This window comes from Elgaria multicarinata, chromosome 7 (assembly GCF_023053635.1).
Source record: "Elgaria multicarinata webbii isolate HBS135686 ecotype San Diego chromosome 7, rElgMul1.1.pri, whole genome shotgun sequence".
Lineage (NCBI taxonomy): Eukaryota > Metazoa > Chordata > Lepidosauria > Squamata > Anguidae > Elgaria > Elgaria multicarinata.
Genome location: NC_086177.1, coordinates 97,730,803 through 97,747,545, shown reverse-complemented (window position 1 = coordinate 97,747,545; position 16,743 = coordinate 97,730,803). Strand labels below are relative to the sequence as shown.

Genomic DNA, 16,743 nt, shown 5'->3' with positions numbered 1-16,743 from the left:
GCAAAGAATCCAGAGTGGAAAAATAACATATTGCCAAGGAAAAAATCTCTCCAGAAAGAGTTCCATACAATGTAGCTGTTGAAAGAGGAACTGGACAGGGCCAATTCCAGATATTTTACTGCCTGAATCAGAGCAGCAAGGGTTACTCAAACCCCACCCCAGTAAAGGTGCAGAGTACCTTAGCCTAGTCAAATTATTTTGGCACCTGAGGCAGAAAATCTGACAAGCGCCTTGGGTGGAAATATAGCCTACTTTGTTCTCTAGTTGAAGGGCTGTCCAGTCCAAGTCTGGTTTAAAGATAAAAGAATTGTAAGGAGGGAAATTAGGGGCCTTGAAATTGACCATCCTGAGCACCTGGACAGTAGACAGAGCAGGCACAAAGGTCATGTGGTCACAGCTTTTCCCATTATGGTGAGAGGTATTATAATTATTGATAGTAGTTATTTCTAAATGTGCAGCCACACATATAAATCAACATGCAATTTTATGCAAATGTATTTTTTGTCCTTTTTTGGGTGATGCATGTCCTCCTATTGGTGGCCACCTTGCAAGCACCTCTCCACCCTAGCAGTAAGTGTACAGTAATATCAATGTGTTGCCCTTTCATGACACTCCAAATCAGTTGCCTGAGGTGGCCACCTCACTTTGCCTAGTGATAGGACCAGCCATGCATGCCCAAACCTCTAGACATGTGAATAGCATGGTGTGAAGGGAGGAGCCAGATGCTGTTTCTAAGCTTTAAAGGTTTTCAAAATGCTGCTCTACACTGATGCAGAATCCTTCTGTATGCCTGGTCAGAGACCATGAAGAATGTAACAGTGAAAAAAAAAGAATATTTGGCAAGTTTCCAGAAATCAAAATTGAATAGCTGTCTACTTGGGTATTGAACTGGGTAAAGGAATATTAATGTGTATGAGAAAAGAGTACACAAAGGCAGACACAGCCATATTCTTAATTACAGTGTCCAGGGAAAGTGCAACTGTGTTCAATTGGAAATGGCTGTGGCTTGCTACATGAATCTCCCCCTCTTTATACCAACATTCCCAAGTGTGTAATCACATAAGAAGAAAAAGCCATTCACATCTGTAAATCAGTCCTAGACATTTTAATGTACTTGAGTCCTGCTGACTTCCATGAAAGTAATTTCTCAATCCCAAATATTTCACCCACAAAGCTGTCAGAAATTCCAGCATAAACTGCAGTTGTTGTACTGATAGCACAACAATTAGTTACCTCATTTTAGGCATTTGATTGTAGCTAATCTCAGATCAGGGCCATAATATTGATACCCATTGTCTGACCCAATTTTTGTAGGTGTTCCTTACAGAGCAAATGGGGAAAGCAATATGAGCATGGTGCATTGACAAGTTTTCAGTAAGCTCTGTTCTAATTCAAGTACAAACTTATATAGGTTGGCTGCTGTATGATAGGATGGAGATTCATGCTTCTGGAATCTCTTTTGAGCGAAATGTTCAATTAAATGCAAACAAGATATAGAAAGATTTTTTAAAAAGAGATGACCATGTTGACTTGTCACCGTTGATGGAATAGAATGGTCTTCTGGATATACCTCACTATTGTAAGATTGCAATATGCTATATACAAAATATGGTATCATATGAAAGCTGAAGGGAAAAGTAATTTTGGGGTAATCTGTACACTCAAAGCTATGTGAAATAGCTCTGCGCTGTATATATACATTCCAATCCAGCCAGGGATACCTGTACATAGAATGAGAGGAGTTCCTCCAGTTTAAACAAATGCTTGCAACTAAAGGTACAGAGACCATTAGATCATGATGAGTTTCTGCAGATCCCAGGGATATCCAGTCCCCAGTTAAACTTTATACTGAACTTGTCTCTTAAAAATCAATACAACAGAAGAAATTATTTATAAAAGTTTGCTATGTTTATTTGCATACAAAACAGAGTAGTAATAGATCCATAATAAATTATTGGTGTGTTTCTAATAGGTATTTAATAGGAATACTGTGGGAAGACAATCCCACTTCATATAAATCTTCAAAAAGGATGTTTTTTAAGTGCAACCAACACAGTTGACTTTAATTTGTAAGGAAGGCACGCAATCAAAATTTAAACAGAAAAATTCAGAAAGCAAGATATTCCTGAACTCTCCTTGAGTTTGTTCAAATATATCAGCTGATCATGCAGTGTTTTGAAATGTGCACTGAACCATACTCATAAAATAACTACAAAGATCTACAAAAATGTCCCTTGGAGTTTTCACTATAATGCTAATAACTTTTGGCATGCAACATAATTAGCTTTTTTCTTCTTTCCTGTTTGGCCAAAGTGGTCATGTACAATGTATTTTTCCCCCTTTAACATATAAGCCTGTAAACAATTTCCATGACACTATTTAGGCAGTTGGACAGAAGCCTTAAAAATCATGTAATATAATGCACACAAAGAAAAAAGAAATAAGTTCGTTACGAGGTTTTCTTAATCACCCGCTTCCGTATCGGAGAGCTGATGCTTCTTTTGGAGATTCTACTAGTAAAGCGACTTATTCCGGGAGATCTGAGCTCAACAGCTTCCATCTCTTCTCGGACAGGTGTGAACTCTGGTTGAGCAAGATGAGGGTCTGGGTACGAGGACTGAGGATGAGGGTAGGACCCATGGACTAGATAGGGCTGTTGCTCATCATCATAAAGCTCCTCAGGGTCATAGAGCTGGTAGGAGTTATGAGGCAATGGCACGACAGGGATATCTTGATCAGTTGGGTCCCCGTATCCACCTTAACCCACCAAGAGCCGCACAGTTAATGCAAGAGGAAAACAACATTAAAGCAATCATTAGGGACTTGGTCAGTTACAAATCTCTAAAATATCATCCACTTACAAAGCCTTGTAAATTAAATAAGCATCAGTGAATGGAGGGGGAAGGGATTTATTATTACTATTTTTCAGTTTTAGAGCTCAGTTAGTTGGAAACCATCGCCAGCTTATTGTATTAAGTATGCTTATTGTATTAGATACAAATTGTTCGTTATGCAGAGTGCTTAGGAAATCCTTGAGAAGTTTAAAAAAAATACACACCATCCAGCCCGGAATAAATACTTTTAGCTTTCATTTATTTCAATGGGAGAAAGCTAAAGCAAATGACCCTGATCCAAAGGAAGTCACTCCAGTTCCAACTTGGCTGATTGATCTGAATAAGAGTTATGCACAAGTAACTTTCTCTACTCTGGGGGTCTTGTTGAGACCTAAAAGTGCTTAATTTTGGCTGGACAGTGCCCTGCAACATTACTTATTTGGGACAGAACTAAAGCTCGATTTCATCCTAGTTTATCCTGCCAAGCTTCAGAATTTAGCAGGACTGAAGATATGAGCAATTCATTAAGATGCATTTTTTAAAAAAATGAATATGTATTTAATCTACTCTGAAGCAAAATATGCCAGAAAAGGTGAGCCTCGATCAAGTCAAAATTGTCTGTAAGGCGTTGCATACAGCTAATGCCTCCTGCTGAAAATGTACATCTCAATTTACATCCAAATACACAACGCTTTCTTTGGAGCATGGGTGAACATCGCAGTGCAGATCCAGATACTCATTCTCCAACAGCTGTATGGGCAGAAGTCTTCTTCTGCATGCTGATCTCCTTTGCTGGATCAGAGCATTGTGCCTCATAATACCATCATATATACTGATAGCAAACTCAGTTCTCTGAGTGGAAATCCTTATTTAGCCAAAATGGCACCATCCAAGCACAAGAGAGGCTTGGAGATGTACAAAAAAACCTTTAGAATAAAAACCCCAAAACCACTCAATAAAGACTGAGCATGCTCATTGGGCATAGAATGCTGATGGACTATTTCAGGGGGAAACTCAGCGAACCAGTGGAGAGGGGGGATACAATGGAGCATCCTAGAAGAGAGCCTGGCTGGCTTGAACCCTAAACACGAGCACTTCATACTGCAACATTTTGCTGCAGTTCCCACTTGTTTAGTTAGTTCTGTCTCAAATAATTCAAGACGTTGTTGATTTCTAAAACTCTTCAAGGACTTTTATACAACCCTGTTCTGAATTTCAATCCGATCAGCAGTTGCATGGGTCTAAGCAATGTGCTCAGTGGAAAAAAACGTGTCAAGTGTTTTCATTCTGGCAGAAAGTGCAAGAAAACCAAGCTGGCATCCTTTGTTAGCGGTAATAATCAGTGTTGCGGGTGAAAAAGCACCGAGGCAGTTCAGTAGACGTTTCTGACCTTTATCCAAATGAAAGAAAAATCAAACTCTACCAGAAATCAGTTTCTTTCACCTTCCATATTGGTAGCCATTGTAAGGGAATGAGCCTTTGAAATCGAAAATGAATGAGGATGAGGTATGGGGGGAAGAGAGGAACAGGGTAGGGAACAGACGAACAACAAAGAAAACACACAGGTCAGTAAATCAAAGGTGGCTCAAAGGCCAGTTTAACGACACGTTAATCTTGTGTTACGTTGGAAGTAACCAAACCTTAGTCTCAGACTACTATGTTTACCAATTGCAGGACTAAGGTTTTGCTTCATGCTTCACCAAAACCAACAAATTAAAGATTCACATGCAATTTATGTACTTATGCCAACGTTTCTGCAACTTCATTTCTCCATGGCCTCTCTATGCTAAAACAGTGTTTTTCAAGCTCCTTGCAGTGTGTTTGTTTACCACAGAACCCTGAAGGGGCTGAGAGTTCTGGGGCTGACCTTAGGGTTCACTCAGATCCTTTGTTTGGCAGTAGATTCCTGGGGAAGTTTTGTAGTAATAGAGAAGCTGCCCTTCAAGGAATCTTGTTTGCCGTTACTTGATCTCATTAGCTAGGGTGGTGGTAGGTGAACTGAACTTGATGGCACCATACACCACACACTGTTGTTCCAAATTCAAGAGTCTCGATAGAGGAACCTCTGACAACATTGTCAAAGAACTCAGTTTGAAAACCACTGTTCTAGGGGGAAAACATTATTAAAAACATTATTATCCGTGCAATAAGTATAATTTAGTTCTTTGAAGGACAAGGGCTGTCATTGGTTAATTTACTACAGTACGCATTGTTGCTTCAGATTATTACAGGAGGCTTAGTTAGTGACATTCATTTCCCCATGCTGTCTGAAAGCTCATGAATAATGAGGTTGGGCAATTGGGTATTTTCTTCCCCACCCAAGGCAAACATCAAGTCATGTTAATGTTCAGATATGGAGATTACACAAATAAGACATTCAAGCAAGATGGAATGGGTTATTTAGACAACACAACAGTGTCACAAATAAAAGAGACAGAAAACAAAATACATATTTCATCTGTTCTTTGGATTTTATATGAGTTTTCTCTTGTTTGCATTACAAGCTCAAATTGCCATTTTTCTCTCTCTTTGGATGAGATAATTGGACACGTGCCCTGACCCAGCTAGGGATCATAAATGTGGGGGGAGCAGGCTGCACTATTCATAATTTGTCTGCCTAATACTAGAGCTGGGTTTGGACATGCATAGCCCCAGTTAAATACCACAATTAGCAGTTATGAGCTATTTGACAAGGACCTGGATTTAAGGTCCTTGTCAATCTCCCTAGAGCTATTCAGAGTCTATATCTGGGGCTACATGTATAATAAGCATAGGTAGAGCCCAGAACCCTGACTTTCAAATCAGAAAAGATGGGGGAGGAGTACTTTAAATTCATTAGTGGTTACGTAGAGTTGAAGATTTATAGCTCATGCTTCCACAAGCCATCAGCTCAGAGCACTTTCACAAAGAATGTTTCATGGGTCAGTTCTATCACACTATGGTTGCACAGGTATGGAGAACAGCCACATCATATGACTCTCCCCCATAGTTTCTCCATATCAAACATTTATGGGCTATCATAGGCGGAATAGCAACAAGCAAGTTCTTCTGTGCTCCTCTGCCCAAAAATGTTGGAGGTGGCAATTCTAAGACCACGGAAACATTAACATTTGAATTTACATAACGCTGATCATTGTGTTGTCATTGCTGAGTTGCAAGGCATTCAGTAAGCCTTGTTTGTTAAAAGTATTATCACTTGACGCCAGTAGTTCCTCTTTCCTTCCTCATCACACTAAAACTGCTAGCATCATCAGGCAGATCACTGCCAATTAACTGAATCTCAATCCAGGGGGGAATCCGCACGTCGTACCGAGACCGCTTCTAAGCGACCCCAGTGCGACGTGAAAGCGATCGTGTAACTTACCTTTGGAAGAGCCGAGGAAGAGACGTCCTCCTTCCCGCCGCCGCCGCAACCCACAGACCTCCTCGCCGGCTGGGACGGAGAGCTCGGGGGAAGAAGGCGGGGTGGAGAGCTTCTTCCGCTCTCCACCCCGCCTTCTTCAGCCAAGCTCTCCTCGCCAGTTGGCGAGGAGGTCTGTGGGTGGCGGCGGCGGCAGCAAAGACGTCTCTTCCTCGGCTCTTCCAAAGGTAAGTTACACGATCGCTTTCACGCCGCACTGGGGTCGCTTAGAAGCGGTCTCGGTACAACATGCGGATTCCCCCCAGGTAAAATGCAACTGGTGACTGTTAGTGGGTCTGTCAATTTGGGAGGTCTGGACCTGTTCTGGATAGGTTTCTCTCTCCCTGAAGAAGTAAGTTGGCAGCTTGGAGTACTCCTTGACCTTGCATTGATGCAGATGCAGCAAGAAGTGCCTTTTTCCAGCTACTCTCTTCTACAAGATCAAGACCTGGCTGCCATCATTCCTGTCTTGGTAACTCTAGATCTACATTTGAATCAAAATGTTTATCCAGGCAAGAATGTGTATGTGAATGTGTCAAAATGCACATTTGAGGGGCTTCAGTCAGGTGACAATGAAGTTTTGTTTGACCTCACTGCTGTGATCAAGAAGCCAATTTGGCGAGACGTCATGCCACCATGACATCACATTCACTGTGAGATCCCTGATTGGTTGGGATCATGTCATAAAAAGGCCCTTTCAAGTAAAAAAAAAAAAAAGCTCCAAAGCTGCAGTAGATTGGGGAAACAATGGCTGCAAACATGACTGAAGAATGCACAAAACGACAGAAGGTAAAGGGGGGTTGCAGAACCTTTTTCCCTTACTGCTGAAACAGCAACTTCTGCATTGAAAATGGAACATTGTAAAACTTCCGTGCAACACTAGGCTTTGAAGGCATTGCCAGAAAGTGGGGACAAAATTATAACCTGGAGAAGTATACTCACCACCTGTTCCATAACCAGCACAGGAAGAAGGATCACAGTAACCGGGCTGTCCTGATGCACCCTGTGGCCCAGGAACACCTGTGTGACCAGCTGATCCTCTTGGACCTGGTGGACCTGGAGGGCCAGGGCTGCCAGTTCGACTTTCACCCGGAGGTCCTACATGGAACACAGTAGCAGCAGTCAGCATATAACTTCTGCGCTGCTAAAGAAGGACAGCACCAAGTACAACCGCATGCATGTACTTCATTATACAAGTGCTCTGCGTCAATGCTCCCACATGTCGCTATAACAGTGGTAAACACACACAGACAAATAATTGTCCACATCACTAAACAAATAAATTAGTGGACACTTGGACAGAAGGAAGGCAAGATCATAAAACACTGGTTTTTCAGCTGATCCACACCAAGCAGCAAGCAATCTTATCACAATAAATTCTACAAAGTGCAAGACAGAAACGCAAGCTTGCAGTGAACGCATGCCAGGAAGCTGGGCCAGGCATAGCTCCTAATGCATGTCTGCTGTTCATCCTCATTTGTTTACACACATGTGCCTCCCTACATGTGGGTTATGATGCTCACTGCTTAAAGTGCTTACTGCTGCAAACACCAGTGCACTTTAAGAATGAGTGGATGTTCCCATTTCTAATGTCGGGTTGGGTTTGTTCCATATTCTGCTTCACTTGCCTTGCAGTTTAACTTGGAGAATTTGTACTATTAATTTCAGAGTTGGCATTTGCACAGTTTGCCACAGTTTTCAGTTCATTTCCCCCACCCCCCATTACAGATTCATGATGCACAGGAGTGCATATGTGCATTGATTCTAACACTGCAAAAACAGAGGCTTTTTAATGCTCTCACACAACTCCTTTTGTGCAAGTTTTAATCCACGTGCGTATATGCTCACGTGTATCAGTAACCTGTAAGGGGAGGGGGGGAAAAGGACATGTGATGAATGCTGTGGCAAACAGGACACACACAGCAATCCCAACAAATTCAGGAAATAAAAAATGGAAGAATGGCAAGTAATCTGAACTCCATAATCCATAGATAAATTTGGATGGGGAGACTTTCCTAAGAACCCATAGCATACTTGTGACAAATACAGTTGTTTTGTGAATGGACCAGAGATTGACCACGGTTACCTAAGACACGATGCCACTACCATACATTTTACCTGCTGATCCCGGGGGCCCTCGAGGGCCTTGCGTTCCAACACCTGGGTTACCTCGCTCTCCCTTCTCTCCTGATAAACCTGTTAAAAACAAAGGATAGAAATAAGGACAGATGGGGGGGAACGGGCTGATAAGTGTTTCTCCATGTGAATCTTTTATTAATTAAGAGAGGGGAGGGATGCCAAGAACAAATGGTAGGGTTCCCTCTACTGCTATAGCCTTGTGGGCAGCTGTTGCTGTAGCTGGGGTCCTGCTATAGTAGTCCTTGGAAGGTATCTAATGATGTTGCAGCACTTCAGAAGACCAGGCCAATATGCTGCAAGCTAGGGACAGTTCCGGGATACTATCATAAGAAACCACTGTTAATTAACTCAGGGGTGGGTAACCTCTATGCAAAAGTAATCTCTGTTTAGTGAAATGGATCTTAGTCCCAGTAAGCGATCATAGGATTGCAGTCTTAAGGTGAGTTTTGCATCATTTTAAATCTTAGGCATAGTCGAGGCCCCAGCTCAGTATGGTAAAGCATGAGCTTTGCATGCCGGAGGTCTCAGGTGCAATTCCTGTGTTTCCAGCTAAACATGGATCAGATAGCAGGTGAGCATGGACCAGATAACAGAGGAAAACTGCCTGTGAGAACCGCCAGTCCGAGCAAAGAATACTGGGCTGGATAGACTTTGACCAAATACGTTTCCCCAACCTTCATGGGCAGGGATTGGTAGAGGGCTCAATGGGCCCCTCTTCTTCTCCTGACCATGAGTGCAAACACAGTGCAGCCTACCAACCAATGCTCACAACTGTTGGTTCATGCACACACCTCATATCTGCAAACAGCCGTCCCTCTTCTCACCAGGGTCCGACGAAACAGTCATTCATGGTCTAGAGCAGCCTTCCTCAACCTGGGGCGCTCCAGATATGTTGGACTACAACTCCATGCAGTCCAACACATCTGGAGCGCCCCAGGTTGAGGAAGGCTGGTCTAGAGCATGGTGCTTTGCATTCCCCCTTTTTTATTTGAGTGTTTCTACAGCAGACATCACAGCTGCTATCCAGCATGGATCTCCTTTTAGGCTTCTAGGACACCCTAACTAGGCCTAACATCACCAAAAAACCCCAAGGAAATACATAAGCAAAAAAGCTTTGAATAAGTTTGCACCTACTAATTTATATATAGGAAGTAACTGATACTGCCACTGCACCTCCACTTGTTCATTTGTGTCCATGGCGCCAACTGCTACCACAACAGGAGCGAACACTTCCTAAAGCAACCCTGGAAATGCGCAGAAATGCTTGTTTCTGGAACAGGACAAGACACTGCAGCTCCATTCCCCAAGCTCTGCTGACCTGCCCAGTTCCAGGAACGAATGTTTCCGCTCACTTGTTTCTTGAACCACTAGCTTCCCGTTATGCTAGCGGTACATCCCGCTAGCACACAGGCAGCATTGGATACTGCTCTATAATTTAATATGTATAGATTCAAGTTTAGAAAAAAAATTCCATAATTTAAATAGAAATGCAATATATCTCGCCATACTGGCAAAGACTGTGACCAGGTGACCCATGAGCCTGTTCCATCTGCTGGGCAGGCGCTAACTGCTGATGGGCAACCAGTCTCCCTTCTTATTCATTTATTAAAATATTTATAACCCACCCCATATCAATGGATTTCAGCACCGTGCGCAATCAATAAAAACAATGCAATGAAAAAACATAAAACAATAATCCACAATCCAGTATATAAACAACAGCAATAGTAAATCAGAACCAACCTAGAGTCAATGCGACCCAAAAGCTTGGGTAGAGCCAACATTGGCACCAGCCAGGTCTCCTGGAGAGGGCATTGAATTAGTAGGTTCCTATAGCTGAAAAGGCCCTCTCTCACATCACCACATATTGTACGATGGTTGGACATTCCAAATGGTGGGGTGCAGAGGAGAGCTCCCTTGACAGATTTTGAGCATGTTCTTTACGTTTCTTTATCTTTAAACCAGACATAGAGTGGACAGCCTTTCAAACAAACAATGCCAAAGAGAGGATTGTCTTCTGTAAAGTAGGCCACATAGCCATCCTATACAGGGAACAAGTCCTAGTAGGGGGTTCTTTGAAGGGGAAGAGAAATAAACATACTTTACCATGTCAATGCTCCGGACTATGATTTACTATGAATAACTTATGGGTGGTGTCTTGTGGAAGAAAGGGGCATCTGGATGTGTGCATGGGAGGCGCATATGCTTGCCTTTAATTAAGTTACTTTGCATGAAGGGTTCCCACAGTAGGCAACTCCCCCAGCACCTATGTGCCATTCTACATAGACAATATTCAGAAAAGCAGCAAGGTTTGAGTTTCCATGTGTGAAGTTTGGAAACAGCCATAAAAGCTGTGTTTTGTTTGGACAGTTCACAGCCATAAAAATCCAAGCTGATTTACGTCTCTTCCTCCAGCCCCTTTCCCCACTATTTTCCAGGCCTTCTGCACTAGTCATTTCAGGATCAAAACCAATAGTTCAGGTTCAGCCTACTCATAAAATGAAAGTGTGCAGAGAGTAGCAGCTGCTCTTTATGAGCTCTCAGCCCGCGTGCTTTGCTGGATGGCCACTTTTGCTTGACTCTAATGGCTTGATTAGCTAAGTACTATAATTACATTCATCGGGGCTAAATGAAAGAACTTTAATCAATCACCTGCCTTTTAGGCTGCAATACTATACCTACTTGCCTGGGAGTAAGCCTGGTTGAACTCAGTGGGACAAACTTCTGAGCAGACATGTATAGGATTGCACTGTTCACACACTAAATTTAAATACGTTTACCAATTGCCAAAAGCTCAACTTCAGTATCTTTTTGTGAACTTGAAGAACCCGTAAGACAACATACAATTTTGGGGTGGGGTGTGTGTGTGCGTGTGGATGCTGACACTGATTGTTAGAAGTGAATACCTCTGCTTACTTTTAAATTCCTAGTTAGAGCTGGGATGTTGAACCTGTTTCAGCCCCAGGGCCAAATACCATTTCAGCAAAGCTCTTGAGGGCTGCATTCCACAGGGTGTGTGTGGGGGTGGGGGGGTTAAAGAAGTGGGGGCAAAAATACCAGCATGTTTTAGCTAGGATGACCAACTGTCAGGATTTCCCCGGATTTGTCCTGGGTTTTGTTCTAGCCTGGGTGTCAGGGTGGATTTTCTGTAATTTTCTATAATGTCCTGGAATGGCATGATTTCCCCTTTAAGATCACCATTAGTGTGGCGGGGGAGAATGATGTGCTTTCTGGAGGCGGATCATTCCCCTCACTGCTCCAATTGGGGCCTTAAAGGGGAGAGTGTCATTCTCAGACATTATAGAAAAGGCCCCTATTGGAGCAGTGGTGGGGGAATGACACACTTTCCCCTCCCCCACTCCAATTGGGGCCTTTAAGACCCTGATTGGAGTGGAGGAGGGAAAAGTGCGCTTTCCCAGGCCTCCAGAAAGTGCATCATTCCCCCCACACATACACACACACACACACACACCAGGCATCCTCTTTTTTGGTTTCTCAAATATGGTCACCTTAGTTTTAGCTAAGTTCTGGCTTAGTTCTGGCTTTTACTGCCAGAAACTAATACTCAGAAGAGGCATTTCAACCTTTAGATGGTGGGGGACGGGAGGGGGGGTCACAAAAGCCGAGAAACCACCAAACTATCAGTGGCCAGGGGGAGGACCTGGAGGGACAGATTGAGAGTCCTGAATATCTCATCATGGATCTTCTTGTAATTCTGACAGAATGACTGCAGCTCAAACACACCCAGCAACATTTATGGCCTAAATAGGCAGTTATGGAAGAGAAGCAGAGCAACTGCATTTTTGAGCCCTCTCACATACATTCACATGCATGTGCACTAGAATCAGATGCAACCCTCCCACTGCTGACAGTTTCTATAGACTTGAAGGAAGGCAAATTTATAAAACCATACCAACATGATTTTGAAAAGAAAGAAAAAAAACCCACCTCACCCCAAAAAATCTCCCATGAAGTCATATAGGGGCAATGATCTTACAGGGACAGATGCCTGAAATTAGAGATTGTCCATGGTAAATGGGGACAGTTAAGGACATGCAAGTTATCCCTTCCTTCCACACTTTTTTTGTATTGTGTTCACATGTAGGACAGAGTCTGCGACAACAGAAGGGCCCAAATTCTAGTTCAGGGCTTAGCCAAAATGCACTTAGATTGAAATCACACTATTGACACTGGCAGCTGGCTTAAAATCCAAGCTAACCAGCTTGTAGGCTGTAACTTCCAGGGCTTCACAGTCCAGGTCAGGGTACAGAATAAGGCTGAATTATTTTCTAGCATCATTTCAGAGGCAATCGGGTGATTTGGCACAAGATTGACACAACTATTAGCAGCAACCAGGCCAGCAGGCCAGGCCCCTAGGCTGGTATCCCAGTCTTTCTGAACCGATGCTATCATGTTCAGACTTGCAGGAAAGTGAGGTCATGGCTTTCCACTGTAATTAAAGATTCAGAATACACATTCAGGGGGCTGAGGAATAGGGGGCAGCTGTACTAAATTTGTTTGCTTCCAAAATATGAAAACAGGGCTATCAAGCATGTAGAGAAAGCATCTGGTGATTTCCTAACTTCCATCTTAGATGCGAAGTTATATAAAGACATGGTAGACCAACTTCACCTCCCTTTTTGATAGAGCTACTAGTCTGGTAGATCACGGGAATGACACGTCCACAGTATGTTTGGATTTCAGCAAAGCATTTGACAAGGTTTCTCATGATATCCTCTTCTTGTGGGCTGGACGATACTTGTCAGATGGAGCCACAGCCAGTTGAGCATCCATCACAACCCTGAGGCCTGCTCAGAACCCCATTAGCATATACATAAAGTTACCATATTTCTTCGATTCTAAGACACACTTTTTTCCCTAAATAACCAGCTCTAAAAATGGGGTGTGCCTTAGAATCGATGGCGTCTTAGAATCGAAGCAATATGGTAGATGCAAAAAGACTCTATTCCATTAAAAAGGGTCTGAAACATCTGGTCTCCTTAGCTTTATTGCTTTTAGAAAGCTGAGCAAGCAGGGCTTTCTAAGATTGCTTTGCTGGCTGATTGCAGCCTACAGCGCGCCCCGTGCAGCTCCGGCCCTCGTCAGCCGCGCCAGGAAGACACGCGGCTCCAAGAGTCAGGAGGCTCACCCCCCCCAAGCACCGGGTCCCCCCCCAGCCGCCGCGCTGGGAAGCGCGCGTCCCACCTGGAACCCCTCACGGCCGTGGAAAAACCTGTGCCCAGAGGCTAAAGAAATGCTGCTCCACCGAAGCTGCTCTCACGCAGCAGCTCCAGTCGTCTCTCTCCTCCACGTGCAGGCAGGCAGCCAAAAGAGGAAGTTCCTGCAGCAGCCGCGAGCCGGAATAAGGAGCTGGGAGGGTAAGCGCCTGATTTTTGCTTATCCCTATGCCTCTCCCAGCCCAGTGGCCCCAAAACCCAGCTCTTTCTAAGAAATTCTACTCATAAAAGATGTTCAAAGAAATTTATTTTTTCTTCGAATCAAAGCTTTTTTCCCTGTTGGTGGCACTGAAATTAGTGTGCGCCTTAGAATCGATGGCGTCTTACAATCGAAGAAATACGGTAGGATCCTTTTTTTTTTTTTTTTGACCCAATGTGATAGCTCCCAGCTATATATCTCCCTCTCCATCCAGTCCAGCATTCCTGCTTGCCTGTCTGATATATCCATCTGGATGTTTCATCAACATCATCATCATCATCATCATCATCTCAACATGTCACAAAACTGAACTCATGTCCTTCTCTCTCCTTTACCGTTCTCCATACCTGTTGTTGACAACATGACCATGATGATCAGGCAAGCAGCCTGGCCTTATTTTTTATTGCTCCCTCTTTCCCCCTTCCACATGTTGAATCTGTCACCAAGGCAGGATCTACACTACTGCTTTAAAACGGTTTATAACAGTAGTGACAACTGTTCGGGCCCAAGACACACTCTGCATACAGTTTTCAAGCCAGTTTCAAAGTGTCATATCTTGCTTGATGTCGATCTGGCCCAAGTTGTGTTGCGTCTACAACATTGCAAAAATTCTTCTATTCCTCAGTTCTTTAGCTAAAACTCTGTTGCATGCTCTGGTGATTCTTTGACTTGACTATTGCAGCTTTATTCTCCGGCCTTTTCCTATCACACCTCAGTCCTCTCATCTCTATCCAAAACTCCACTGTTCCCATTGCTCAGACTCCTCCTCAAATCCCTTTACGGGCTCCCTATCACCTTCTGGATATAGCACAAACGTCTTGACCTTACCTTTAAAGTTCTCAGTGGTCTTGACCTACTCTTTCTTTTGGTCCTGTCCATGACTTCCACTCCTCTATTACCCTCAGGCACCCAAAGGTATCTTCCTTTCTATCACAAGTCTGCCCATTTTCCCTTGCTGCTCCCTATGCATGGAACTCCCTCCCTGAGCATTATGGGGTGTCATGTCTCTCTTTTCCCTGAAATACTTCCTCAAAATCCATTTTTTCCATGAAGGCTTAATCTTTATTCAGTCCTGATGTTTCAAGAAGCCTTCCCCAACTGACTAGCCACTGTTTTTCTGGCTCCTTTGTTTTTAAATTGAATAATTTTAATTTGCTTTTTTAATCTTCTCTCTTTTATTTTATTTATTTATTATTGCATTTATATCCCGCCTTTTTTCCTCCAAGGAACCCAAGGTGGCATACATAATCCACCTCCTCCTCACCATTTTATCCTCACAATAACAACAACCTTGTGAGGTAGGTTGGGCTGAGAGTCTGTGACTGGCCCAAAGTCACCCAGTGGGTTTCCATGGCCAAGTGGGGACTAGAACCCAGATCTCCCGGCTCCCAGTCCAACACTTTAGCCACTACACCACACTGGCTCGTTTACTGTTTATACCTATGTTCACTGCTCTGGAATCTGTGTTAGATAATTGAGTGGTCTATAAATGTTGGAAATAAATAAATAAATCTCACTACTACTCAATTGGAAAGCCAGATTTCGCATGTTAAAATTATGGTACAGCAAATCCAGTAGTAGCACTGCTCTGACCACAAAAAGGGCCCCATTGAACCACTGCTTGGTTGCTCAGTCAATCTGGTGCTCATGTCTTTCAAATTCTAACACAGTTTGCCACTTAGAATTCCTAACTAATATTTTATTATATTTTTAACTAGATTTTTTTTCATGACCGTTAAAAATAGCTTTTAACAAGGAAACAGATGTTTAATGTCAGTAAATAGGGTTCTGGCAGTGCAGAAATAAACAGTAAGTTATCTAGTTCCAGAAACACAAACTGGACTTCAGAGTCCTTTCCTTCCTCTGCCCTATCTTCATCTAAGGCATTCTCTTATCTACAGTGACACCAAAGACTATTGGTGCTTTTCATATTGGAAAATGCTAATTAGGGGCTCATCTGCAGATAGGAATCAAAAGAAAAGGAAATGGGGGGGGTACATAGGGAGACTCTTTTTATGGCTATTTTCATTGCTGTGGAACTGGCTTTTTCTTTTTTAAGAATAGCAATTTTATTACATTGTGTTTAAAAATTAACATTTTGTGGGTGTAAGTCAGATCAAACAATATGCAATGCCTATATAATCTGGAATACTAAGAGACACTTCTGCTAAATCAAATTCCCACTAGGGCAATGAATCATCCAGATAACATTTCATTCCCTTTTGAAGAGAACAATTCTACTGAGAGTCGAATCTCTTCTCCATCCTCTCCACAACTTCAATTTTTGCTATTCTCTCACAAATCCTTTCCTCCGCCACTTCTTGATTTACTGCGTCACAGGTTGAAAGACTATCCCCAAAACATACATATACTTAGACAAGAGTAAATCTCCCAGCTATTTTGACTGTATTTATGCCTTATTTTCCCCCTCCCTCCCAAAGAATGTTTGATTCAAAATTCCTAAATACCCTAAGTAAGATTAGGCAGGAGACTTGTTGAGATAATATTAATTTTTCAGCATGATGAGAAATCAGCATGGGAACTGGAAAGCAACAGCCTAATTGTGTACTAGGATTAGGCAGCATTTATTTATTTATTGCATTTTTATACTGCCCAATAGCCGAAGCTCTCTCTCACTTACACACAACCCAAAGGTTACACCCCAACCCTGGAGTCATTGTCCCACTCTTTGCATTGGGATGAGAGCACACAACCCCTTCCCCATGTCACCAAGGTTCCAACTTTAGGGGGGTTGGTCCTTGCCCTAGTCCCAACCTGAGCAACCCCCTATGGCTTGCCCCTTCGACCGTCAACAGTCTCAGATGGCTCCAAACATTTCTGTTGCCTTGGCTGCCTGTGCTAAGCCAGGGGAAGCTTGATGAAACCTGCTACCCAAGGCAAATCTTCCATGCTGTGCAGTCCTCAATGCCCCCA

The 16,743-nt window shown here is 43.1% G+C and overlaps 1 protein-coding gene across 1 annotated transcript in view; it reads right to left on the bottom strand.

Moving 5' to 3' along the window:
* Window positions 1-1,913: 1,913 nt before the first annotated feature.
* Window positions 1,914-16,743, bottom strand: part of COL14A1 (collagen type XIV alpha 1 chain) — a 134,786-nt gene continuing 119,956 nt past the window's right edge. Inside the window, exons 45-47 of the mRNA XM_063131328.1 lie at window positions 8,353-8,430; window positions 7,177-7,332; window positions 1,914-2,757 (exon numbers count right to left, since the gene is read on the bottom strand). Coding sequence (XP_062987398.1) covers window positions 2,450-2,757; window positions 7,177-7,332; window positions 8,353-8,430 — 542 coding nt within the window. The 3' untranslated portion in view covers window positions 1,914-2,449. The remainder of the gene's footprint in view (window positions 2,758-7,176; window positions 7,333-8,352; window positions 8,431-16,743) is intronic.